Source organism: Ursus americanus, chromosome 4 (genome assembly GCF_024610735.1).
Source record: "Ursus americanus isolate L20-20 chromosome 4, mUrsAme1.1.p, whole genome shotgun sequence".
NCBI lineage: Eukaryota > Metazoa > Chordata > Mammalia > Carnivora > Ursidae > Ursus > Ursus americanus.
The window spans coordinates 53,330,693-53,358,450 of record NC_142130.1 but is presented as its reverse complement, the minus strand read 5'-3'; the positions used below and the strand labels follow the sequence as shown (position 1 = coordinate 53,358,450).

General features: G+C 38.6%; 1 protein-coding gene across 1 annotated transcript in view; it reads right to left on the bottom strand.

Moving 5' to 3' along the window:
* Window positions 1-1,135: 1,135 nt before the first annotated feature.
* IMPG2 (interphotoreceptor matrix proteoglycan 2) overlaps window positions 1,136-27,758 on the bottom strand; it is a 76,612-nt gene continuing 49,989 nt past the window's right edge. Inside the window, exons 11-18 of the mRNA XM_045785320.2 lie at window positions 22,866-23,169; window positions 20,578-21,866; window positions 19,761-19,980; window positions 12,829-13,039; window positions 10,652-10,840; window positions 8,839-9,037; window positions 8,330-8,409; window positions 1,136-6,275 (exon numbers count right to left, since the gene is read on the bottom strand). Coding sequence (XP_045641276.2) covers window positions 6,263-6,275; window positions 8,330-8,409; window positions 8,839-9,037; window positions 10,652-10,840; window positions 12,829-13,039; window positions 19,761-19,980; window positions 20,578-21,866; window positions 22,866-23,169 — 2,505 coding nt within the window. The 3' untranslated portion in view covers window positions 1,136-6,262. The remainder of the gene's footprint in view (window positions 6,276-8,329; window positions 8,410-8,838; window positions 9,038-10,651; window positions 10,841-12,828; window positions 13,040-19,760; window positions 19,981-20,577; window positions 21,867-22,865; window positions 23,170-27,758) is intronic.

The following is a 27,758-nucleotide window of genomic DNA, read 5'->3' as shown; positions in this document are numbered from 1 at the left end:
AACCCAGAAATGTTACTACATCTGGATGTAACATTCCATACATTGATACGTTTTTGTGAAATGTTTTCTGCTTTATGATCTGTGAATAACTCAATGAGAATTAGATATAAATGCATGAAGCTGATCTCTTGACACACTTCTGATTATTTTAAAATCTCTATAAACCACATATTTTAAAAGTCTGTAAACTACTCAGAGGTCCACCTAATTTGTTCCCAAAAGACAAATTAATCATTTGCTTGCTAGTCATAAAATAGGTATCCACATATGACCCAATATCTCAAGCCAATTGAATTAATAATTACTGTAGACAAACTCTGTCTACAGTAGACAAACCATTCTTTGGTTTCATGAATAACAAATTTGCAAGACATGACTCTAACATCAAAGAACTCAGTTTAGTGGAAAGTCAGTGACACCAATTTAAAAAATTATAAAAGTGTTGGTGAATAATGGAATGAAAGCATGTACATGGTACAGAAAAGGGTGTGACAGAAGTTTTTGTCGATTTTCTGAGACTCTTTTAAACACCTGCCTGCCGAAAATATGCATATTCTTCCCCAAACGTGCCATGTGCGTGCAATATTGACAATGAGAGTTCTTCATTTGGAAAAATGAACTATATTCAGAAAGCCCACATACCATTTTGGTGTTACTGAGAAAATCATGATTCCTTGGGGTGCCTGACTGGCTCAGTCAGTTAAGCGTCCAACTCTTGGTCTCGGCTCAGGTCATGATCTCAGGGTCCTGGGATCAAGCGCCACATAGAGCTCTGAGCTCAGTGCTTCAAATTCTTTCTCCCTCTCCCTCTGCCCCTCGCCACTCACATGATCTCTCTCTCTCTCTCTCTCAAATAAATAAATGAAATCTTTTTTAAAAAATCATGATTCCTTAACAGCTATTGTTACCTTAGCAGAGATTTATTTGCACCGAAAAAGCGGGGGGTGGGGAGAAAAGACACGGGGCACCTGGGTGGCAGTTGAGCATCCAACTTTTGGTTTCAGCTCAGGTCAGGATCTCAGGGTCATGAGATTGAACCCTGTGTTAGGATCCCCGCTCAGTGAAGGGTCTGCCTGAAATTCCCTCTCCCTCTCCCCTGCCCCTCCCCCCACTCATGCTCTCTCTCTCTCTCTCTCTCTCTCTCTCTCTTTCTCTCCCTCTCTTTCAAATAAATACATCTTTTTTTAAAAGGGGGGGACACAAAATATTTGTGTGTGTTGGTGAGAAGATAATTTAAAGTTTAGTTCATGGAACACAGCCCATCAAGGACTAGCTCAGATGGGACTTATATTTAGGGACCTAGAAAGCCGACCAGCATCATGAGGGCAAGAGCTAACAGTGATTAGGGCTTACCCTGACCAGACTTATTAAAAATAGGGTTATTACTCACTGTTTCTCCTAATTAGTAACTAAAACTAGGTCACTAATTAATTAGTTAACAGGCATTTTTATTAGACACATTTCTCCCTGTCTGTGCTTTTATAATACCGTCTTTGGAATCAGATTAAGACTACCTTCCTCTTTCTAAGATTGATTTAGGATTTCCTCATGCCTTATTGCCAGAAAGCCAAGAGGCAAATGTAAGGAGGAAAGAGACTGAAAATTGAGGTTTCTGATGCAGATGCTTAGACAGGTCGTAGCTGATTTTCCTTCTGCCTTTCCCATGCAGGATTGCTTTAGACTGCTAATACCATATTTATGTGTTTTCTGCTCTTTTTAGACAGGTCACCAATTCCTTCTCTAGCTACAGAACAGCTGGTGCTAGCTACTATCCCCCACAAATCTTTCTTTAACCAACTCCATCAGTTTTCTTCCCATCCCTGCCTTAAGCAAATGAAGAAAAAATGAAAGCTTCTATGAGTTTAAAAGAGTAAAGTTCAAGACAGGCCAAATAATGACTCAGCATCATTATCAACAAAATTTAAGGCAAAAAGTGGGCTCTCAATTTGTCCTCAGTTCCCCTACATTCTCACTACACAAAGATTAATGAAAGAATGATTTTCATTTCCGTACCATACTCACATTGTGTGTATCTCTGGTAATTACAACACAACTGTTGCTACAGTCTACAACGTTTTCTTCTAATTGACAAAAAAAAACCACAAAAAAACCAAAAATGTAGGGAGGTTCTTAAAAGAGAAGTTTATTGGGGCGCCCCAGTGGCTCAGTTCATTAAGTGCTGACTCTTGGTTTCAGCTCAGGTCCGGATCAAGCCCTGCATAGAGCTCCACGCTCAGCTCAGAGTCTACATGGGATTCTCTCTCTCTCTCTCTCTCTCTCTCCCTCTCCCTTTGGCCCTCCTCCTGCTTGCACTCTCTCTAAAATAAAAAAAGTTTATTAATAATAAAAATAGCACAATTATATACATGAGAAAAGACAGATTTTATATAAAGATTTTTAAATTTTTATTTCTAGTTAGTGAACATTAAGACTAGAGCATTTCAAGAAAGCAGTACAGTAACATGAACTTACCTGATCTATACTTTACGTAACATGTCATAAACAAGATAAAAAAGAAGAATCTTTCATTATCCATACCCCATACTCACTATATATTATGGCATGTACACAATCACTTTAGAATCATAATTCTGACACATAAATAATTATGCCTTTTTTTGTCTAATACCACTTTTACTTTTTTCCTATTTATACCCTTAATATTTAAAGAAATAACTAAATATAAGTGAAAAAGAGAAAAGCCAGAATAAGGGGTCATTTAATCTAGATTATAGCTGCAAATTTCATAGTGGAGTGTTTTAATCTGTGCTTAACTACCCTGCAGAAAGTGGTTTGACCTGCATCTTAATAACTCATAGTAGTGTAAGATGTTATAAAAAACATTAATCAAAATAATTCCCAGGCAGATTCTTTACATCATCAATTACTTTCTGGTACCCTCCCACTCTATCACCTCCAGCCAGGATCCTTTGTGTAACACAACACAATTGATTTGAGGATTGTGCCCTTCACACTGTTTTTCTGCATTTATTACACACTAGGGAATAGAATGAGCTAGGCTCCATTACTCATCACAGCTGGATTGTAAATGAGGAAGGCTGGTCCCACCCATTCCTACAGGGAATTGTTAGAGACATTTTAGAAAGAAAAAAAGAAAAAAAAGAAACTGACCCATATTTTTCAAGGTTAAAACATCTCAATTTAATAAAGATAAGTTATTCTCCTAAATCAGCTATTTCCTTACGGAATAAATATGTTGCTTTTCTTCCCATTTCAAAATAAAAATGCAATTCACAGACTGATAGATGTCAGAGTATCCCTTACTGAAAACATGGAAATGACACAATGATACCAGCTGCCTAAAAATCATGAAATGTAAGGCAAACTTATAAAACAAGCACACAAACGAATAACTAATTCGGGTACCATTTGAGCCAACATATTTTTAGGGCCTACAAAAAGTATTTGTGCAATTCCCATCTTTTTGTCACAAGTACTATTAAGTCAGGTTGTTCAACTACATTACAATTCACTATGTGGTAACAAAGGGGAGGGAAAGGGGGAGCCGCCAACCCATAGTAACTAGATACTGGAGAAGAAAAAACAAAGAAGTGGGAATAAAATCAAGTAAAACCTACACTTGTTTTATTAAGTAGTAAATGGGACTTTAGGGCACATAAATGTGAACAAATACCCTTAAAACTTTGCCATGGTAGAAATGGAGTCTTATTTATCAAATAAATTCCCCTTCATCCAGACCCAGGAAAACAGTAATTGTGTATGTACACTCAGTGATAAAGGCTATATATACAAGACTCCAAAGCACTTTATGAATCCAAAAAAAAAAAAAAGAAGTGTGAGTTATTCAGCATGCACTTTTAGTGCTAACTGCATTTTATTGTTTTCAAATAAGGTGATATTTTTATTAAATACTCTATTACTAGGTTAATGAGAATGTTCCAATACTCACACAACCTAAAGGAGAGTTTAGCCCTTATACTTCTACCATGAATATGCCATTAAACTGCCTCAGGGAAAGCTCTTTTAAAAAGAAGCGCTTCCCTGTCCTCTGCCCTGTCAGAGCGATAGCTCCTTTAGCCCTATGGATCTTCACCGTGGAAACCGCATTCTCTGATCTTTCCCGCTGTGGTTCAGCTACAGCAAGAGTAGGGCAGAAGTTGTTATTCCTGGACTGAGGCCTCCAAGTCTCTCCCTGAGAGTATGGGAGTTCCTTTATTCTTCTATTAATAGGTGTGGAGCAGACATTCATGTAGGGCTGAATGATTTACTCTTGCACAAAAAGGTCGTATGAAAGGGAAGCACAGACAGCGACATGTCAGAATTCTCAAATTCCCACTTTACTGCTTGGCTTCTGGAAAACAACGATCCTTCTTTAGCTCTTTTAATTTGTGCTTCTCCTAACTGTTCCATGTGGTGACTTGCTCCCAGACTCCTTTTATGCCCATCTACATAGAACTCTGCCAGCAAGCAGACATTCAGACGGTTGCATTCTAAGGTTAATGTGTGATAAAAACAAATTTTCTTTTCGTTTAACACATATAAGTTTAGGGGGAAAGTTTAAAACAGAAAAAAGCTAAACAGAAATCTTTGTAAGTTTTACAAATAAAATTAAGCATCTAGTAGTGGCAAATGTCATCAACATTTATAATGTTTTAAAGATAATTATCAAGTCCTTTCAAATGAACCCAAAAGAAAACATCCCAGCAGTGGCTTGTATCTACACTGAACTTGTAGAAAATCCATTAAGTGAGTAGGAAATGAAAAGGAATACCGATACGGGAACCTTCATACAAACACACACCACACATACTTGGCAAACTACCTGGATATCTTCTAGGCTTTCAATAGCTTTACTGAGCCACATACTCAGAGATTTAGTTTTGGGTGCCTCCACAATGAGTGACATTGGCAATCATCAAGTTAAGAAAAAAAAAATAAGAGAACCAAGTATTTTATCTTATAGTCAATCTATCCTGGTTAGTTATATCTGGTCAGAAAGAAATCAAAATGTTCAAGATTGTTTTTGGCAAACATGAAGACATCTAACATAAAATAAATGTATTAATAATAAGCTATTTGTATATGCAATTTGATATTAATAGCGAAGATTATTCGGCCCTCTCCTTGCCCCCTTCAAAGCTACCTATTTGAAAACATACTAGAGAGAAAGAGGAAAACTTCCATTTTCAATTAAAATTTATATAATATGTGGACATTTCCTACCTATATAGTTTTTAAAAATTTTAATTGCAATGAAAGCCCTGTCATGTTTCTTATAAGCAGGAATGAATTTAGACAAGAGCTATTACATAAGGAGAAGCAATGTAAACAAGCTAACCTATACTATGTGAGGTAGTTAGTGCTGCTTTCCAAATTAATATACCAGGAACTAAAGAAGATCCAGGACTTGCCTAGGACACATGAGATAGCAGAAGAAGAGTCAGGAAGCCCGTTAGTTGGACTCAGTCCACCCACCAATCGGCAAAGTATATTCTCAGTGGTGTGCGCTTGACTCAATGCCTACTCCCTCCCTGTCCACATGATTAAATTCATCTGTAGTCTAACAGGAACCCATTAAACATTATACATATGTATTGTCCCTGACAACTAAAAAAAAAAAAAAAATAGGATACTGACATACTTAACAATAATGTGGTCTTGATTCACATGCTCAGGAAATTCAAAATTCTGGTAGAAGCTTAGAGCACAAGCTTAACTCTATATTGCAGCAAAAAGGATGTTTTTTCTTCACCAGTCTAATTGCCAAAAAAAACTTAATAGTTTTTATTTAGATGAGTGTCTGACTACAAACTATATTAAAACTACTTCAAAGGCTTCTCATTCCACCTAAGAATAACAAACATGCTACAAAATATTCACTTACTAAGCCTGCCTTCTCCTGTAAGAGTCTTGCCTTATCTTCCTCCAGGAAAACCTGAGCCACAGTTACTGAGATACACCTTCAGAGATTCAGAAGTAGAAAGCAAATGCAGCCCCAACTCCCAGGCCATTTTTTCCTTGTTAATATTTCCCAGAACTCATACAGTTTTCAGTTTCTTTAAATACAGCTTTTGGTCTTTGTAGGTATAAAAATTATCACATCTCTTACTACATTCTAAAATTTTAAGTTGGAAAAAAATATTGGTCCCCAAACTCAATTTTTTCAGTAGAAAATTCTTCTTTCAACAGAATTCAAAATCCAGGTTAATTATATGACATTGGTAGCAAGTGATCTCCATCTTCTCTAGGCTTCTGATCAGTTTCAAAATAGAAGTTTTGATTAAAGCTCTTCCCTAACATGAAAAAAAGAAAACAGAGAACAATTAATGGAAAACCAAGAATGCCCTGAAATGCACTTTTGTTGTAATACATCACCAAACCATGTTCCTAAGATCACCAACACTTTCTATTTTCTTTCTTTGCCGGGAAGTTGTTCTGTGCTGTGCTGATTTAAAACCAAACAAGGCAAACAAACAAAAACAACAACGAAAAAGAAACCCCACTCTGTCAAGACCATGTCATGCTTTTATGAATTCTAAATCAAGCCTACCAACATATTCTTGGGCTACTCGTAGATGAAAATGCTGAGACTAAGTGAAATTGAAAATGTCATATGGACGGCATGCCTAACATTTTTTCAATGCTGTCTTCCCTCAATGAACATCCTTCTTAAGGTTACGGTGTCTGTGTAGACTTTTTTAGTTTCACTGGATCTTCTTGTTTAAATCTTCTTTGTTACATGGATTTTTTTTTTTTTTGGTATATTTCAATAAAAGTTACCGTAAGGAACTGTAGCATGTAGTTAATCTGTGTGTCCCTAATTAGGCTCTTCTGAATCCTTTCTTTGGATGTCCTAGTCTAGATGAAATGCATTTTTAATTCAGGGAACACATTCAAGCAGGTGGCTCTAAGGGGCTTGAAGAGTCTTAGGAAACATCAGTCATGTTCTCTCTATTGGATAATACTGAAACGGAGCCACAGGCCATCTGCTGGCTGGAGATGCAGGAATGAGTGGGAGTTCTGGTCTTTAAAAGGCAGACTCCCAGTAATAGTGCTCTCACAGCATTCAGCAAGGCTGACAGCACCTCCCAGGGGCCACGTCAGATGTTCAGAGATTTTTAAAGGAGTCTCCACCATATTTGGAATTTAAAAAGCATCATCTTCAGTTTCCTCAGGTTCCAATTAATCAAAGAAGAACCATGAGTGAGGGGCTGCCTATCGGAACAAAGGGATTCAGAGCAAAGGGGCAGCGGCTCCCATCAGGGCCATGTGTGTTATCATGACCCTTCATCAATTTCTTCTGCAAGCATGGATGAATTGCCCTGGTTTTTCTCTTCTAAAAGCTAGGTGAAGATATCCAGCCTTGATGGAACCCATCCATGAGGAAGTACCTTTATGAGGGCAGCAGGACCAAATATCAAAGCCAAATTATATCTCACCCACTATACTCAACTAATGTCCATAATGGTCTCTTTACAAGATAGTTTATTTTTGTGACCTAAGTCTGGTTATGGATCCTGGGAAACAAAGAAAAATACAGACACTTGCCCAAAATGCATGCTGAGAAAAGCAAATGGAAAGAGATTGAATGAAATGTAAGATGAACTTGATAAAGGCAGGAAATATACCTTAATGAGATTTGTGTAATTCAAAGCATACTGACCAGTGTCTACAAAGATAGAATTAGAAGCATACATCGATATACGTGAGGATTTATGGCTGCTCAAGTGCTTTTCATAGAAACTGTCTATGAAAAATATCGTATAGCATGAAATCACAGGTGATATTCATGGTAACAGGAGAGAAAATATGACACAGCCCAGGAATCTCTAGGCCAGAACAGATACTGTCTTAGCTTTAAATCTTCTCTGACATTTGCTATCATTATGATCATAAGTCCCTTCATCTCTTGGAGGCTTCCTCTCCTCACTTATAAAACTTAAATACAGGGGCACCTGGGTGGCTCAGTCGGTTAAGTGTCTGCCTTCAGCTCAGGTCATGATTCCAGGGTCCTGGGATTGAACCCCACATGGGGCTCCCTGCTCAGTGGGGAATCTGCTTCTCCTTCTCCCTCCTCCCCTCCCCCGTCTCATGCTCTCTCTCTCTCAAATAAATCAATAAAATCTTTTTTAAAAAAAATTAAATACGAAACATTCAACTTAAAAAGCCATTATGGAGAATAAATGAGGCAATCTGTGTGGAAGCATATTAACTGTAAAGAACTCAACAAACATTGGTTATCACCAGAACCCATGTCACGTGGACAGGAATTATGTACTCACACCGGTGCCTCTACTCTAAGGCACTCTGTTAGGAACCTGAGGAAGAGGCTGGATCAAATGCTTACATTTGATGTTCTCTCACAAAAGCTACAAACTCAGGATCACTCGCATACAGTTCCAAAATTCTCATTCTTTCTTGAATTTCCTTAGAAAAGAAAAAGAGACCATACATTGCATTAGAGAAACTTCAACAGCTTTTTTGAAGGAGTTCTAGCTTTCTGGGCTATCCAGGGGAGAGCTCTAGGAAAGAATGGCCTTTTCAGAGAAATGGGAGGTTTGGATACTGCAGGAACCACTCTGAAAAACCCAGACATATATTCCTAAGGATGAGAGGGAGGAAGGAGAAAGCGTTTGCTAATAATGGAAAAAGAAACCACTAGGTGGGAAATGAGGTACGGCTCAGAATTATGTATCCTCTGCATACCACATCACCTGGGAGATATCATGAGGAAAAAAAACTGATCAAGAAATATTTTTCATCCTTTCTTGAAGCCCATGTACACACACGCACATGTGTACACACACACACACACCAGCAGCAACAGAGAAGCAACAGAAAAGCAAAGTTTCCTACCTCGCTGGAAAGCTCACTGTTCTCATACATTTGCCTGATTTCTTCCTTGCTCAGACCACCAATCATCTCTCCACCTGCAGAACTACAGAAGGGGTGCTGAGGATAGGGTCCCTCATACTGCTGGGGTCCGGCCACATGGCTTTCATACACAGGATTGTCCTTCACAGCATTTTCAATGGATGAGAGGCTGTCGGGCTGCCTGCAGGAGCCACAGAAAGAAAAGTATGGTTGGTTCAGGTTCTTCAGATACTCAACTATGTAGAAGACTATTTACCTGCAGCAAAATTTCTGTTGGGCAAGAAAAAGAGGTGAACTGGATGCAAATGTGGGAAGGTAACTATGAAAAATATCCAGATCAATCTCAAACATTATTTATCAGTATTATCTCCCCAACTACATGGCAAGTGCCCTATGGAATTACTGTTTCATGTCTCATTTATCTTTATTTGCCCCACAGTGTTTATCAATAAATGTTGATGGGGGAATATGTCTGTCAACAGATAGTATTTCATTGAATGAACACAGCTCCATCATTCCTGGAGTATGCAAACCAAAATCAGCATGTAACCATGTAACCGCACAGAGAATTTGATAGAAAATAAATATAGGGAGACCTCAGTGAAATTCAATTCAGATCTACAAATACTTACTGAGCTCTGATTGTGTGCCTAGGATTATCCTAGATGCTGATGACACACAGTTTGTTGGAACCCTGTCCTGAATGAGATTACACTCTAATGCACAGTCAGAGTGAATAAAGTGTAAGAACAAGGATGGAATATGCCCTGGGTGTTCTAGGAAACTAGGAGAGGTGACTCCTTAGCCAGGGGGTGAGGGAAGGTAACCGGAACTCGAAGCAGTAGCTCTTATAGACTCTAGCAGCACAGAAGCAAAGTACAAACAGGGATCACAATCACATAACACCTAACAGGTCTTTGACTCCCTAGCCGACTAAGCTGGGCAGGTTTTATTTCCCCCATTAAGGAAGCTACTAACCAGAGAACCAGATTTCAGTTCTTGTCAGATTCTTACCCAGGTTTCAAATCTGGCTAATTATGGGGCACCTGGGTGGCTCGGTCAGTTAAGTCTCTGACTCGTGGTTTCAGCTCAGATCATGATCTCATGGGTGGTGAGATCAAGCCCCACAGTAACCTCTGTGCTCAGAGGGGAGTCTGCTTGAGGATTCTTCCCCTCTGCCCCTCTACCCACTCATGCACGTGCACACACGCTCTCTGTCAAATAAATAAATAAATAAATAAATAAATAAATAAATAAATAAATAAATCTTTTTAAAACAAACAAATAAAAAGAATTCTGGCTAATTACCATGGGAATGAGCCAAAAGGAACAAACTAACAGATCTGGTCATCACACAAGGGCCTCACCTCTTGTCCATCAGCCTTATAACCACTCCCCACCATGGAACAGGCCTTTTGGCCACATTCAACAATGCCATTCCTTCAGTGTGCCCTTGAGATTCATGGATGCCTCCCTGACTTTGCTCATGCCCATTCAATTAGCCACCTTCAGAGCAAACATCTACTCTTGTACCCAGCTACATATCATAACCATCACTAAAACTTCTAAGACTCTCTTCCCAGACAAAACAAATTTACCCCTCATCTTATTCATACTGCTGCTTATGTTTGTTTCCAATCTGACACCCTTTGAGGACAGGGATGACCATGTTTTTATTCAACATTATAGTTCTTCTCCACCCAGATCCTTATCCAACATTTGGCATATAATAAGTACAAAATAAATGAGTAAAAGGAACATTTTATTCTGTCAGAGAGCAATTTTTCTTATTTACCTGATGGGCCTCTCTGTTTCTCTCCTAACAGAATGAGCCTGAAGAGTCCTGACAAGGAAGAAGACAAGAGCAGAAGAGACAAGGACAAGTCCAACCGCAGAGGCAATGGTGATTCCTATGACCAAGGGCTCAGACACAAACTCCTCACAGTGTTCACCTCGGTACCACCAGTTCTCACCCACTCGGCATCTGTAATGAGAAGTGGTGAAGTCCAAAAACAAAATCACTGCGTTGAAAACAATGGCAGAACCTTCAGCGGGACTGGGGAAAGGTAGTGAAATAAATGCTGACCAAGTGAAGCTTCGATACAGAAGTGAACAAAAAAGGGGTGCCTGGGTGGCTCAATCAGTTAAGCGTCTGCCTTCAGCTCAAGTCATGTTCCCAGGGTCCTGGGATTGAGCCCTGCATTGAGCTCTCTGTGCAGCAGGGAGCCTGCTTCTCCCTCTCCCTCTGCCTGCCACTCTGCCTACTTGTGATCTCCCTCTCTCTCTCTCTCTCTCTCTGTGTCAAATAAATAAATAAAATCTTTTTGAAAAAATTAAAAATTAAAAAAAAAGTGAACATAACAGTTTCAATGATCATACAATTTAAGATTGTGATTAGTGCCTGGTACAGACCCAGTAGGTCCTCCCTGACTATTTGTAAATGACTAAATAAAAGACTGACTAGACTTAAAGTATTCTATTTAACTTCCTTATTTTTACTTAACAAAAAACAGACCTAGGAAGGAAAGTGACTGAGATCACACAATTAGTCAGCAACAGATCTGGATCTAGAACCCAGGTCTCCAGACTGCTAGTGTCCTTTCACCACACTGCAGAGATGCCCCCAATCCCCAGGCTCCAGACTTGTGCAAAAGTGTCTTCAGGGGCGCCTGGGTGGCGCAGTCGTTAAGCGTCTGCCTTCGGCTCAGGGCGTGATCCCGGCGTTCTGGGATCGAGCCCCACATCAGGCTCCTCCGCTATGAGCCTGCTTCTTCCTCTCCCACTTCCCCTGCTTGTGTTCCCTCTCTTGCTGGCTGTCTCTGTCAAATAAATAAATACAGTCTTTAAAAAAAAAAAGTGTCCTCAACTCCCAGAGCACCAAGGAAATGACTGCTTTTTAAATTAATATTAATTTCTCCAAAAATCGAAAGACTATTTTTCCTCTGAATTTTTTAGCTAAACTTTATACTTTTCGTACAGAAGAGTCTGGATCATTCCCACCTGTATCCTCTGTGTCTGGCATCTGTAACATTTGCCCATCTTGACATTCATAAACTGTCCTCTTATTCATATTTCTCGCTTATTCTCAGCATTCTCTCCTTTTACACCCATGTGACTAGTTGTTGTGTGGTTCAGAGATTGATTTGTTCTGTTTTGTTTAAGGAAAATGAGCAGGGGAGAATGGTTAGGCTACCCGAATCTGCTCATCTGTCTGCTAGAGTTTCTTTGGTTCTTCCTTTTTAAAAAATGGATCTTAGGTACTTAAAATATATTTGTCACAATTTCAAAGGCTTTAAATACTTGCTTTTCTTTATTTTTGAACACTCATTAGGACCAAGAGAAATTCACAGGCATTAAGAACATATCCAAGTAGACAACAAAATTTCACAGTGTAAAGTATTGATCTGAGCCTAAACCTAATTTGAGTACCAATTGCCTTATCATCACCACTAAGGACCAACACAAAGATCTCCAACTACTTCAAGTACTCTAATTAAGACACGTTTATTTTTTTATTTTAATTTTTTTTAAAGATTTTATTTATTTATTTGACAGAGAGAGACAGCCAGCGAGAGAAGGAACACAAGCAGAGGGAGTGGGAGAGGAAGAAGCAGGCTCCCAGCAGAGGAGCCTGACATGGGGCTTGATCCCAGAACGCTGGGATCACGCCCTGAGCCGAAGGCAGCCGCTTAACGACTGCACCACCCAGGCGCCCCAAGACACATTTAAATAATGTTTTTCATATGGCATCCTAAAAGTATAAAATAAAATTACCAATTGAACTGCATATAATTCAGCCCTATTAATTGACCCGGTCTTCACATAAGAACTAGACGGCATCCATCTATTGCCTAGATATAACTTCTATAATAAATATTGCTGTGATTATCCTAAAGTCATAGGTGTAGACCCATCTTCTTCAGAGGAAGTATCTATAACCTTGGGAAACCAAAATCTCTAACTACAACATACCTACAAATGGCCCCATGTCCAGGCATAATGTCACACTTTCCATCATTCAAGCAAAAGTCAGGCTGTAGGTCACAGAGACTCTGACAGGGTAGTTCTTCCACACTCAGGTACCCAGGGTAGCATCTGCACTCTGCTTCTCCACTCCAGGGGTTGACTAAACACTCAGAAAATTCATTGCATGCCTGAAACTTGCAAGGGTTGGCTTGATCACCTAAAACATCAAAAAAAACAAAAACAAAAACTAGAGAATGATACAAGAAAAGGCAAAACACAGGAATTTGGGTACATGAAGCCCCTCCAGTAACACTTCCCCCTCCAAAGTACCAAGGGACAGCCCCCTTCCTGAACCATTAAAATACACCATCACCACTAATACCACACAAAAAAATCTGACTCATCCTTGGATTGATGAGCTTTTGTCAAATTTCTCTGAAACCCAGAGCCAAAGCATAAAACCCAATGACCTGGATAAGCTTTTTCATTTTTTACCAAGGAGCAAGGAGACACTTTAAAACCCATACCATATAACTGTCAATCTAAATTCAACACAGTTTTCATGTACCTTTCATTTGCACCAACCCTAACCTACTATAGTCTACCTCTATTCTATACATGTTGCTAAATACTCTATCCACAGTGAGAACCATGGGATAGGAGACAGAGCCAGAGAACTGACAGGAGCCTCAGGAGTGGATACAACCCAATAAGAGCAGCTAAGAACATTTGAGATTTGTGGAAGCCAATGTTAGAAAAAATAAATCAGCCCTGTACCTCCTCAGGCCATTCCTAATATTTTGACTTCAGTAACTTTATTTTTCTTTGATTACGTAAGAAAAAAAATAAATTTTTTAAATAATTAGGACTATAACCAGTCAAAAATGATAGAAAGCATTCACCATGATGTGTCTTTCACCACACTGTGGTTCCACTATATGTTGTTCACTGGTGAATGGCAATCTGTGAAAGGCAAAGATGACATAGATACAAAAGACAGATGAAATAGGTGGAAATGAGCCTTAGACTCATCTAGATGAAAAAGCATGATGTTTAGCCAAAAGGCTAGGGGATTTCAGAGCAATCTACACTTTCAATGCTATCCTGATCAAAATACCGATGACATTTTTCAAGGAACTGGAACATATAGCCCTTAAATTTGTATGGAACCAGAAAAGGCCCCGAATCTCCAAGGAACTGTTGAAAAGGAAAAACAAAGCTGGGGGCATCACAATGCCGGATTTCGAGCTGTACTACAAAGCTGTGATCACAAAGACAGCATGGTACTGGCACAAAAACAGACACATAGACCAATGGAACAGAACAGAGAACCCAGAAGTGGACCCTTGGCTCTTTGGGCAACTAATCTTTGATAAAGCAGGAAAAAACACCCGGTGGAAAAAAGACAGTCTCTTCAATAAATGGCTGGGAAAATTGGACAGCTACATGCAAAAGAATGAAACTTGACTACTCTCTCACACCATACACAAAGATAAACTCCAAATGGACGAAAGACCTCGATGTGAGACAGGAATCCCTCAGAATCCTAGAGGAGAACATAGGCAACAACCTCTACGACATCGGCCAAAGCAACCTTTTTAATGACACATCTCCAAAGGCAAGAGAAACAAAAGATAAAATGAACTTGTGGGACTACATCAAGATAAAAAGCTTCTGCACAGCCAAGGAAACAGTCAAAAAAACTAAGAGGCAGCCCATGGAATGGGAGAAGATATTTGCAAATGATGCTACAGATAAAAGACTGGTATCCAAGATCTACAAAGAACTTCTCAAACTCAATACACAGGAAACAAACAAACAAATCATAAAATGGGCAGAAGATATGAACAGACACTTTTCCAATGATGACATACAAATGGCCAACAGACACATGAAAAAAATGTTCAAAATCATTAGCCATCAGGGAAATTCAAATCAAAACCACACTAAGATACCACCTTACGCCAGTTAGAATGGCAAAAATTAACAAGGCAGGAAACAGCAATTGCTGGAGAGGATGTGGAGAAAGGGGATCCCTCCTACATTGTTGGTGGGAATGCAGGTTGGTTCAGCCACTCTGGAAAACAGTGTGGAGGTCCCTTAAAAAGTTAAAAATTGAGCTACCCTATGATCCAGCCATTGCACTACTGGGTGTTTACCCCAAAGATACAGACGTAGTAAAGAGAAGAGCCATATGCACCCCAATGTTCATAGCAGCATTGTCCACAATAGCTAAATCGTGGAAGGAACCGAGATGCCCTTCAACAGATGACTGGATTAAGAAGCTGTGGTCCATATATACAATGGAATATTACTCAGCTATCAGAAAGAACTAGTTCTCAACATTTGCTGCAACATGGACGGCACTGGAGGAGATAATGCTAAGTGAAATAAACCAAGCAGAGAAAGACAATTATCATATGATTTCTCTCATCTATGGAACATAAGAACTAGGAAGATCGGTAGGGGAAGAAAGGGATAAAGAAAGGGGGGGTAATCAGAAGGGGAAATGAAACATGAGAGACTATGGACTATGAGAAACAAACAGGGCTTCAGAGGGGAGGGGGGTGGGGGAATGGGATAGACTGGTGATGGGTAGTAAGGAGGGCACGTATTGCATGGTGCACTGGGTGTTATACGCAACTAATGAATCATCAAACTTTGCAGCAGAAACCAGGGATGTACTGTATGGTGACTAACATAATATAATAAAAAAAACATTAAAAAAAAAGGCTAGGGAAGTTAAAAAAATAAAGAGCATAGTCTCTGTTTCCAGAGAATCCAATATGGTTTTGAGAATCACTGATTTTCTTGCTGCTCTGGAGATTAAACATATTTTGCACAAATCTGTGACCTTGGAGTTTGGAAGATCTCTGAAGTTGATCTTCCTTTATCCCATGAAGGAATGGTGAGATGAACCGGGTTGAACAGTGTCTCCCCAAAATTCATGTCCACCCAGAACCTCAGAATATGACCTTATTTGGAAGTAGGGTCTTTGCAAATGTGATCAAGTTAAGATGAAGTCATACTTGATTATGGTGGGCCCTAACACAATAACTGATGTCTTTAAAAGAAAAGGGAAAATTTGGACCCAGACACACAGAAGAGAGGCCATATGAAGATGGAGGCAGAGACTGAAGTATGTATTTACAAATCAAAGAACATCAAGGATTGCTGACAAGCACCAGAAGCTTAGAAAGAGGCAAGGAAGGAATTTTTCCTAGAGCTTTCAGAGGAAATGTGGCCCTACCAACGCCTTGATTTCGGATTTCTAGCCTCCAGAACTATGAGAGAATAACTTTCTATGTTGTTATAAACCACTCAGTTTGTGGTACTTTGCTACAGCAGCCCTAGGAAACTAGTACAGGAGATAACTGGTAAGACGTTCTTATAACAAGGAGAGCATCCAAATGTGATGACTGACGAGCAGTTTCTACAAGCAGGATTCCTCCATGCATTTCCTAAGTTTCCACGTCTTTATCCTAGCATTCATTTTGTGACTTTGTAATCAGAAAATAATCTAATCTTGGCCTAGCAGTGAGGGAGAGGGGTGTAAACGGGGTGGGAAGGATGGTATTGCATGGCTCCCCTTTGTTGATAAAAGTTCAAGAGATTCTGAAACATACCATGCGAAAACAAGTTAGGCAAGAGACAAGTCAATCCTGTCTCTAGCTCATCTTGACATGAAATAGTATTTTAATCAGAAGGCCTTAATTAAAAATGTACATGTTGTAGAAAAATACCTACTTAGAAATTTTAAAACTTTGTGGCCGTTCTATGTGGGTATAGGTGAATGTATTTGCAGGGGGGAGGGAAGGAAAATAGAATATAAGAAAAGAAAAGATAAATATTGCTCCCTTTTGCTTCCAGACTAAAAGAAACCAAGGCTAATATTTAATCAGGTAAATAAAAGGTTGTAGTTTGAAGGCCTCTTTCTAGTTCTTTGTGTGGGTTAAACGCGGACAATGCCAAGAAAAGATGACTCCCTGTTTGGAAGAGTACTTGGTGACTTTATAATAAACAAAGGTGGACCTGGAGCTAGGCTTAGGATAGGAGACAAGAGTCTAAATTGTAGAATTAATACATTCTTGCTTTCCAATATAAGACTAAGAGAAGGATTGATGGGTCCAGGAAAATAAGAGTGAAAGAAATGCAAAGAGGATCTGGAAAGGCAGCAAGAGTGGCCAGAGTAACAGGGTAGCTGGCTGGGTCATGGAAAAAGAATTGGCTAGTGAGAGATACCTTTGAAAGTTTTGCTGAGGAATTTAGGATAGTTATGCCTAATAGTAATATGTTTAAACCACCTGGTATGCTACAATAAAGCCTCTTCCATCACCCTCATACCATCAGCAAATATCTGATGGAATCAACTACCTTGTGTTAAAGGTGCTCTGTGATCTGTGTTGGGCTAACAGAAAGAACCACCACCTGGGTCAAAGTAAATGTGAGATTAGAAACAGCTCAAATAACTCAGAGCTGTAGATGATTAAGACATAATCAAGTTCCCTAATAATTCCTAGAGATATTGAGAGTGAGAGGGCCACGGATGCAGGTTCTAAAATGCACATGGGACAGGCTAATTTCAGTTTGTTTGAATATTAAGGGAAAAGGTGACCCTATAATCCTTGATGACTTGCCATGCCTTGACATGTGAGTTACATATAAAACGGAAGTAAATGCACTTATCTATTGTATTTCTCTTTAAAAAGAAATACACTGACTTCTACAAAAGTTTTATAAATCATAACTGCTTGCATTTGTATGGGTAGTTAGATGTTTTTACATGTTATTTGTTTAATCCTTAGACTAGCCCCATGAAATATATAGGCCAGGTAATCATATTATCCCCTTTTAATATATAAGATATATTAAATATCTTTTATTTTATAATAAATATCTTTTATTTTATCTGGGATAAAATAGCTCATCTAGAGTTATACAAATGATAAATGGCAGAAAGAGGCAAGAAACCAGGGCTTCCAAATTATAATTAATTGCTTCTTCCACTGCACCACACTTTCCTCATTTTTTAAAAGATTTTATTTATTTATTTATTTATTTATTTATTTATTTATTTATTTATTTATTTATTTGATAGAGACAGAGAGCACACAAGCAGGGAGAGAGGCAGAGGGAGAAGGAGAAGCAGGCTCCCTGCTGAGCAGAAAGCCCCATGTGGGGCTCAATCCCAGGACCCCAGGATCATGACGTGAGCTGAAGGCAGATGCTTAACTGACTGAGCCACCCAGGCTCTCCCACTTTCCTCATTTTTAATGAATAATGTTCCTTCAAGAATTTCAAAGGAAAGAATGCTTGCTTCTTTAGAGCAAATATTTAAAGAATAGTGCTGACTCACAAATCAGTTTGAGCTTAGTAAAAGACACCAGAGAAATATAAACCTAGACAATTCACCTTACTCCTACTCAAAATCACTGTTCTCTGGTGTGTGGAAGGAAAAAGAAAACAAAGTTTGAGGATCCAACAGTATTCTCTGCACCCAAGTGTTCCAAATAAAAACAATGGTTCATTTCAGCCATTCACAGTATTTTTGAGTAACCCCTATACACAAAACATTATGCTAGGTTTTGGCCAGAAAGTGGTTGATAAAATAGATAACGTCTCAGTCCTTGGGCATAGCTCAAATGGGGAAAATAGGCACTAAGCAAATATGTGCATAAATAAGCATTACTACAAAAGTTATGAACTCTATAGCAGGAAAGAATATTACATTACAAGAAGGACTAAAAGGAGATACCCAATCTAGATTACGGGTGAATCAGTGAAAGTCTTAAGGAAGAGACCTTTGAACTAAGGCATAAAGGGTGAGCAGAAATCAGCCAAGAGGAGAAAGAGTTTCAGGCAACAGGCGCAGTAAGTATATTGCAAAGGCTTTAAGGCAAGAAAAGTTTCTTGAAACTGAGGAAGTAAAAACAAGCTAATTTGACTACAATATGATGAGCAAAGAAGTTAGTTTCACTGGATGATATTGGGGGAAAATAAGGACCAGACCTTGTGGCTAGTGAACCAGGCAGCCACTGTAGTATTTCAAGCAGGAGAGTGAAATAATCTGATAATGTTTTAGGAAGAGCAGCCTGGCTGCTGTCTGGAGAAGGGATAGGGGAGAGGAATGAGAGAGGTAGTAGGGAAACTGGCTCAAATGAGGAGTGGTGAATGCTTGGTCTGGACTAGCAGCAGAGGAGAAAGAGAAGTATACAGATTTGAGATATATTTAGAATATTCAGAATCAACAGAAGTGTGGCGGTAATGGAAACAGGTATCAAAATGACTTCCCAGGTTTCTGGCTTAAGTAGCTGAGTGGAGACAGCTTTCATTTCTCAAGAGTGAAGCTGACTGAAGGATTAGATTTAGTTAAAAGATGGGGAGATATGGGAAACAATAGCTCATTCTTAGATATCTTAAGTTTGATATACATAGGATACATCCAAGTTGAGTTCACCAAATACACAGTTAGAGTTTTGATTCTGGAGCCCAGAAGATAAGTCTGATCTGCATATAAAAATGTGGAGAATTATTGACTTTATAGAAGACTTACAATAATGGAAATGGCTAAGACAGCTGAGGAAAATAATATAGAAGGAAAGAGAGTCCAAAATCATTTGAGCTTGGCAACTTAAGAGATGCAGCCAGAGCAGATCCAGTGGATAAGTAAAAGAGAGAGCTAGAGCTACACAGAATAGGTAGAAAAGGGAATGGGAGGTAAACAAGATAATGCGTGTGAACAACCCTTTTAAAAAGAGAATGATATTGATGTCCTATGAAGAGATCATTTAATAACTACCAAGATGTGGAGATTTTGCCTGACATAGTACTCTTTTTCCTTCAAGTATTGAATTCACCTTGACTCAGTATAGAAGAAAATACACAAGAATGATCACTGGATTCCACTAAGAAACCACCATAGTATTCAATACCATTACCTGATTCCACATCAAGGGAGAATTTATCAATAGCCAAGTTCATGGTCTGGTAGGCAGTGGTGCAAAAGTCTTCCAGAATCAGGTATACAGCATTGTTGACATTAGGAGGGACAGACTTCATGAACTTCATTCGGCTGTTTACCACAATACTGCCATTTCTAAAGTTCAGGATTTCTAAATTCTGGAACCCTGTGAGATTTGACTGGAGATAGGGAACGAGCTACAATAATGAAAAGTAGTCAGTTTATGTACAGGTTTTGCGTTTTGTTCAAAATATACCAACCCCCACCCAAAAAAAACAAGGATGAACCCCTCCCCCACTTTTCCAAACTATATTCTATTTATATTATTTAAACTGTTCATCAATAAAAGTATAAACTGTGAATTATTTGAGAGTCAAGAGATTTTCACAGTGATATTTAGGAACTCATGGAACTCACAGCCAGTTTTAGATACCCAGGGAGTTTATTCTGTTTCACTAAAGAATCACAACAGTGAAGGTACCGTAAGTACCTACAAAACACTGGTCTCACAGTAACATGTGAAAAGAACTTTAAACTTCTTTCAGACGCATAATTCATGGAATACAATCTTCAGTATCTAAATTACTACATCACCCTCATGCTATATCTGTGTTTTCCATTTCTTATATCTGTCTTATTGTTTCCCTACTAACCCTAGGCCATGACACTATTTGTAAATGAATGTCCACCTCAGACCATACTTTCATTGGCTCAGATCTTATGTGTTTAGGGGAAAGAGGGTTAGTTCATACGTGATTATTCACTACTGTCCATGTTTCACTTCTAGTGCTTACCAGTTCCAAAAATCTTTGCTCCAGTGCTTTATACTCCAAAGAGTTTTTATTAAACAGATCTTCCGAAAACATCATGTTTGTCACTCGGAGGCTGAAGAAAACCAGCAAAGCTCCTGCAGTCTGGGTATGACTCCAGTCACCTCCTTCCGTGGGCTGCACCACAATAGCCCTCTCTGTGGAGTGAACATTTGTAGACATTTCCACATAACTACCAACCTTGCCATTTTCCTCCGGGATTAGCTCAGGCTGATAGTAATCTGTGCCTATCCGGTCCAGTTCTAATGAAATATCCTGAACACCCATAATTACTTCATCCTCTAGCAGGGTGGAGCTTGTGGTTGGAGACAATTTGGTAGACTGTGTCATGGAAGATTTCAACCAGAGCTTGTCAGTACTCTGTGGTGTACTTGCCAACGTGTCTCTGGACAATTTCCCTAGGGAAGAAGTTCTTGCCCAAACTACATCTGATTCTGGCAATATGGTCCCCAAATGTTGCGTATCTGGCTTCATTACTGAAATCTCGTTGTCGAACCATTCATGGTTGGATGACTCTGTAGTTTGTTCCATATCTTCCTTTAGAAATGATAGATCTGGTTTATCAGTAGAAGCAGAGATTGCTATAGATGTCAGGAGAAGAGGTGCTTTGGTAACTGAGTAATAATCAATGTTAGGTACCTCTGATATTTGCTTGGAGAGAATTAGAGATGCAGATTGAGTTGTGGCCTCTGCAAAGATGGGCACAGTAGGTCCACCAATGAGCTCTTCCTCTGCAAACTTTGTGGCTCTATCAAAATGTCCATATTTTAAATAGTCAATACTTTGCCCTGTAGAATCTATTTTGTCATCTATAACTAATTTCTCATCTACACCCTCAGTTGGCAAAAGTGAATCCTGATCTTCAAGCCATGACTTAGACAGTGGTTCAGAACTCTTCTCTAATGAAGTCTCACTCCATGGCCAAGTAATCTGATCTACCTTTTGCCCAGACCCTGAACCTAAACCACTCTCAAATATAAACTCTTTTTCTATGGATGTGTCTGGCATCAAAGTGCTCACTTCTAACTGGCCTTTGACTTTGGAGGCCAAAGAGTCCAAGCCAGAAGGTATAGTTACTTCTTTAGCAAGAAGATCTAAAGTGACAGAGGAGGTCAGATACGGTGAGGATGTCAAAGACACTCCAGAATCTTCAACAGATGGTATTGTTTCCTTTGGCACCAGGTGAGTGAGTGGACTTGAAGGCAATGGATGAACAGAAAGAAAATCTTCTGACCCTTCAACTTTGATTAATCCTAAAAATAAAGTTTTCCATTAATTAATCTACAAAGTTGCCAAAAGGTATTCCTAGTTTTCCTAATAAAGCCAGCTACTTGTGTTTTTTCTCATTAAGTTAGGAGATAGTTGCTGATTTTTACTCTGATAAATTAGCAAGCAAGAAGATCTCATTATGCTTTTGTGATACGGTACAATCACTCATGAATATACCCCCCCCCTTCCATGAGGATAACAAGATCTCAGCTATTGAACTAATTCATCTTCAAGCACTTGATTTCTTTTATTCCATGGAAATAAAGAACTGCTGGTGACCAGATTGACAACAAATACTGAATCTAGTGGAAACTAAGGGAGAAAATTCCTTAGGAAATTTTGTCTTTGAATTCCCATTTCCTAATTATGTTTATTGCCCATGATCCTCCAAATTCACCTAATGTTTAAAATCCTGGACTCATTACTTATATCTTTGTTCAACTTCTTCTTTCACTATATACTCCAGTCATAAGTCACATTGATTTTCCCTTTCTTCCACATCTAAATCATCTACTTGATTTTCATTTCTTAATCTCTGTTATAGCTACCCGAATTCAGTTCTCCTTTTCTCAAGCCTAATGCAAGCTAAAATCTCTATACTTGGCCCCCAGAATTAATCCTGTTGAAAGCTACTATAATAATCTTTGATTTTGTTTGTTTACCACTACAATATTCAAGTAACTAAAGTAGTTCTTTAATAGGATTTTAATTAAATTATGTGTTTTTAATAGAGTGTTCAAAATATCTATTAATTGATCCCCATCCCAGCCACCAAGTTCATTTCTTATTATTTACCTATTTGGAATCTCCATTCCAACAAATGAAATCTAACCATTCCCCCTCTCACATGGCTTTCCCAAGACATTTCCTCCTAATAGATGCTACCATGCTTTTCTACTAACCCTAGTATCTTTCTCTCTTAAAAACCCTGTCATCTGATACAATAAAGTAAAAAAGTATGACAAGTAATTAAAATCAATTACCATCTTCTAGTATGTGAGATCCAGAAGTCCTTTCCTTAGAAAGCACAGGCAAGCCAGTCTGAAGCACTGCTGGGGTGACAGAATGAAGAGTCAAGCTGCTAATGTCTAAAACCTCTGGGGAAGAACTGAGGCCCAACTTCGAGGGAAAGGCTAATTTGGGTGTAGACACTAAATCACCCAAAGGGCTTTCTGACCAGAGTTCCCTGCCAGTGGTTGAGGGAGGACCAGAGCTGAAATCAAGTGGTGAAATACTGCTGGTGGTAGATTCATCTGCTGAGGGCCATTCAGCTTGAAGGGTATTATCCTGGGGGGAAAAAAAGGCTAAATCATATCACAGATAAAAGAAACATACAAAAATGATTTCAAATATCACCTATGTATACACATTCCCAGATTTTCTAAGGACACGGAGACAATGTAATATTGGTGGGGGTGGGGGTGGGGGTGGGTGGGAACATGAGCTCTAGAATTAAACAGAGCTCTCATCAAATCCCTATCCAACCCACATACTAGTTAAAAAATCTACAGAAAAGTCAGGAACCTCTTGAATCACATCTGTGTATTGGGGAGAGATAAGATAATATATTCAAAAGATTCTAAAATAAGTTTGTGAGGAAAAAATAGTACTTCTCTTGCTTTAGATAGTCCCTAATTCTGTCTTATTAGCTTAAATACTCTAACTACATAATTACTAATATCTATACTTTGATGTCAAAGATCTAAGCATATTACCCACAGCAGGAAAGAACAATTAGCAATTTTATTAATCACTCTGAAAGGTATTTAACTACTTAAGTTTTTCATTTTGGTAAGAAATGTCACCACATCAAAATGTGGTCTGTCTACCTCAAAAGAATAGCAACATCTATGAAATGGAATCTCACTTACAAAATACAATTTTCTCTTTCTAGTGACTTTTTACTAATACAGTAATATAGTACTAATCTTACCTTAAAATTTAACTTCAGGAATAGAAAAGTAGACAGAAACACAATCCATGAACATGCTAATTATTTAACCATATGAAGACAAGTCTACACAAAAAAGTTTAGTGGTGATGCTAATAGGTAAAATGGCCATGGCATTTGGTGAGAGTTTATATACTTCAATCTATACTGAGTTATAAGTAACAAAAAATAAAAAGTGCCATATGTATAGAAGAAATTCATAAAATATTTCCTGGGTGAAAAAGGAAAATAGAAAAGAACAATCACACTTTACCCTAAGTAGCATTAAAATCACACACAAGCTTTTTAAAAACACCAATGTCCAAGCCTCATACCCCAGAGATCTTAACTTAATTGCTTGTGGGTAGGACCTAGACATGGTACTTTTAAAACCACACCCAGGGAGGATACCGGCTGATCATGTTCTGCCTATAGTATTACAGGCTGGATTTCTAAAATACTTTTTTAGTTGTTGAATTGTTATATTTCCCTTCAGGTAGACCCTTTAAGAAATCTCCTGCTGTTGGGTCCAAGATGTCGGCATCGGAAGATACTAAACACACCTCCTCCTACGGACACAACATATCTACAGCTACATATGGAATAATTTCCTCTGAATAAGTCCTAAAAACTAGATGAACAGCATCTCCTTAACAAAAGATGAAAGGGCCACACTGAATTTGGTAGCAGAGGCAGAGATACGCTCTCACCAAAAACCCCACCCAAAGAGTTGCAATCTACAATCAGTATGAAGTCTCAAAAACATGGAACATTTCCCTGAGGAGCAAGGAGTTTGTGCCCCTCATTAGGCACTCCAACCCTTGGGTCCTGCACCTGAGAGACCAGCCCCCAAAACATAAAACCATCAGGGATTATGTCCAGAACTGTAGGGAATGGAGAACCTGCCCTTAAAGGACTCACTTACAGAGTTGCTTGTCCCAGGACCCAGTGCAAAAGCAGCAATATGCTCGTTTGTGTTTGTTTGTTTGTTTCAGAGAGAGTTTTTAATCTTCTTTTTAAATTGAAGTATAGTTAACAAACAATGTTACATTACTTTTAGGTGTAATACATAGTGATTCTACAACTCTGTACATTATGTTATGTTCACCGCAAGTGTAGCTACCATCTGTCACCATACAATGCTACTAAAATATCATTGACTATATTCCCTATGCTGTACCTTTCATTCTCATGACTTATTCATTCCATAGCTGGAAGCCTTCCTTCTCTTTGATAACCACCCATACCCGTGCCATCCTCCCCTCTGATAACCACTAGTTTGTTCTCCGTATTTATGGGCCTGTTTCTGCTTTTTTTTATTTGTTCATTTGCATGTGTACACACATGCATTTAGATTACACATAAAGTGAAATCATATGGTATTTGTTTTTCTCTGTCTGACTTACTTCACTTAGCTATAATATCCTCTACGTCCAACCATGTTGTTGCAAATGGCAAGATCTCATTCTTTTTATGGCTGAATAATATTCCACTGCATATATATACACCACATCTTCTTTATTCATTTTTCAGTGGACATTTAGGTTGCTTCCATGTCTCAGCTATTGGAAATAGTGCTTCTATAAACATGGGGTTGTATATATCTATTTGAATTAGTGTTTTCATTTTCATTTTCTTTGAGTAAATACCCAGTAGTGGAATTACTGGATCTTATGATATTAAAAGCAGAAGTCTGAAAAGTGCCTAGAACATATGTGAAGGAGACACACTAATCCTAAAGCAAATGCCAAAAAGGAAGGAACCTGTTAGGGCTTTCTCGAAGGACAGAAGCACAGACAGGTACAACTTTTGCAATCTCACTCTACCTTACTAATGCTGGTGCTGGTGAGTGCCATTTTGACAATCTCCCTCCAACCTGCTAGCACATGTGGGGCTCCCATCCCACATCACAGCACATTACAGCCAGCCAGGCAAGCACCACCCCACACACCATACCACAGCCAAGCCACAGCCAGCCAGGCAAGTGCCACATCCTCCCCCAACCCCCTACCCCTGCCAAAAATATATCACAGACAGCCTAGGCAAGAATCCAACCCGCCCACCCCCATCACAGCTCAGCCACGCCACAGTCAGAGGGTGCACACAGCCCACACAGGTGAAACCCAGGGAGCACCTAGCTCTGGTGGCCAGGGGGGCATTGTGCTTCTGGCCCCCATCTGTCATCCCCTACATAAGACCACTCCACAAGACTCCTACAAGAGACGTAGCTGTTTCATCTAATACATAGAAATGAACACAAGGAATCAGATAAAATGAGGAGACGGAGGAATATGTTCCAAATGAAAGAACAAGACAAAACCTCAAAAAAAGTCCTTAATGAAATGGAGATAAGTAATCTACCTGATAAAGAGTTCAAAATAATGTTCATAAAGATGCTTACCAAACTCAGGAGAAGAATGGATGTGCACAGAAAGAACTTCAACAAAGAGAAGACATAAGAAAGTACCAAACATAAGTCATAAAAATGAAAAATACAATAACTACACTGAAAAAGAGTACATTACAAGGGTTCAACAGCAAATTGGAAGAAGCAGAAAAACAGATCAGCAAGCTAGAAAACAAAGCAATGGAACTCACCCAGACAGAGCAACAAAAAGAAAAAATAATTTTAACAAGTGACAATCTCTTAAAGGACCTATGAGATAACATCAAATGGAATAATATACACATTATAGAGGCCCCAGAAAGAGAAGAGAGAGAAAAGAGGCAGAAAACTTATTTGAATAAATAGTGGCTGAAAAATTCCCTTGAAAAACAAGGGCATTACAAAAGGGCCAGAAAACAATAATATGGTAGAAATAAGTCCTTACTTATCAAGTTACTCTGAATGTAAATGGATTAAATTCCCCCTTCAAAGGGCAAAAATTGACTAAAAGTATAAAAAATAAGACCCAACTATATGCTGCTTCCAAGAGACTCCCTTTAGTTAAAGACATATAAAGCCTCAAAGTGAAGGGATAAATATATATATATATACATATATATAATATATAAAAGGGATATAATATATATATATTTATATTCCATACAAATAAAAAACAAAAGAAAGCAGCAATAGCTATACTTATATCATACAAAATAGACTTTAATTCAAAAACTGTAACGAGAGACCAATAAGGTCATCATATAATAATAAAGAGCTCAATTCAGCAAGAGGACATAACAATTTTAAATATAAAGGCACCCAACATTGGAGCACTTAAATATATAAAGAAAATATTAACAGATCTGAAGGGAGGGATGGATAACAATACAATAATAGGGGACTTCAACATCCCCACTTTGAACAATGGCTAGATAATCCAGAGAGAAAAATCAATAAGAAAATGATGGACTTGAACTACACTTTAGACCAAATGGACCTAACAAACACACAGGACCAGATGGTCTCACTGGTAATTCTACCAAACATTTAAAGAAAAACTAATGCCAGTCCTTCTCAAACTCTTTCCAAAAATCAAACAGGAGTGAACATTCCCAAACTTATTTTACAAGGCTAGCATTATCCCGATACCAAAACCAGACAGAGATATTACAAGAAAATAAAATGACAGACCAACATCCCTGATTAATATAATGCAAAAATTGTCAACAAAATATGAGCAAACTGAATTCAAAGCAAATTAGAAGAATCATACACCAGGATGAGAGGAGGACTTATCCCTGCGATATAAGGACAATTCAAAATATACAAATCAATAAATGTGATACACCACATTAATAAAATGAAGAATAAAAGATCATATAATCTTCTCCACAGATGCAGAAAGTATCCGACAAAATTCAGCATCCTTTCATGATAAAAACCCTCAACAAATTGGGTACAGAAGCAACATATCTCAACATAATAAAGGCCATGTATGACAAATCCACAGCAAATATCATAACTCAATTGTGTAAGGCTGAAGCTTTCCTGCTAAGATGA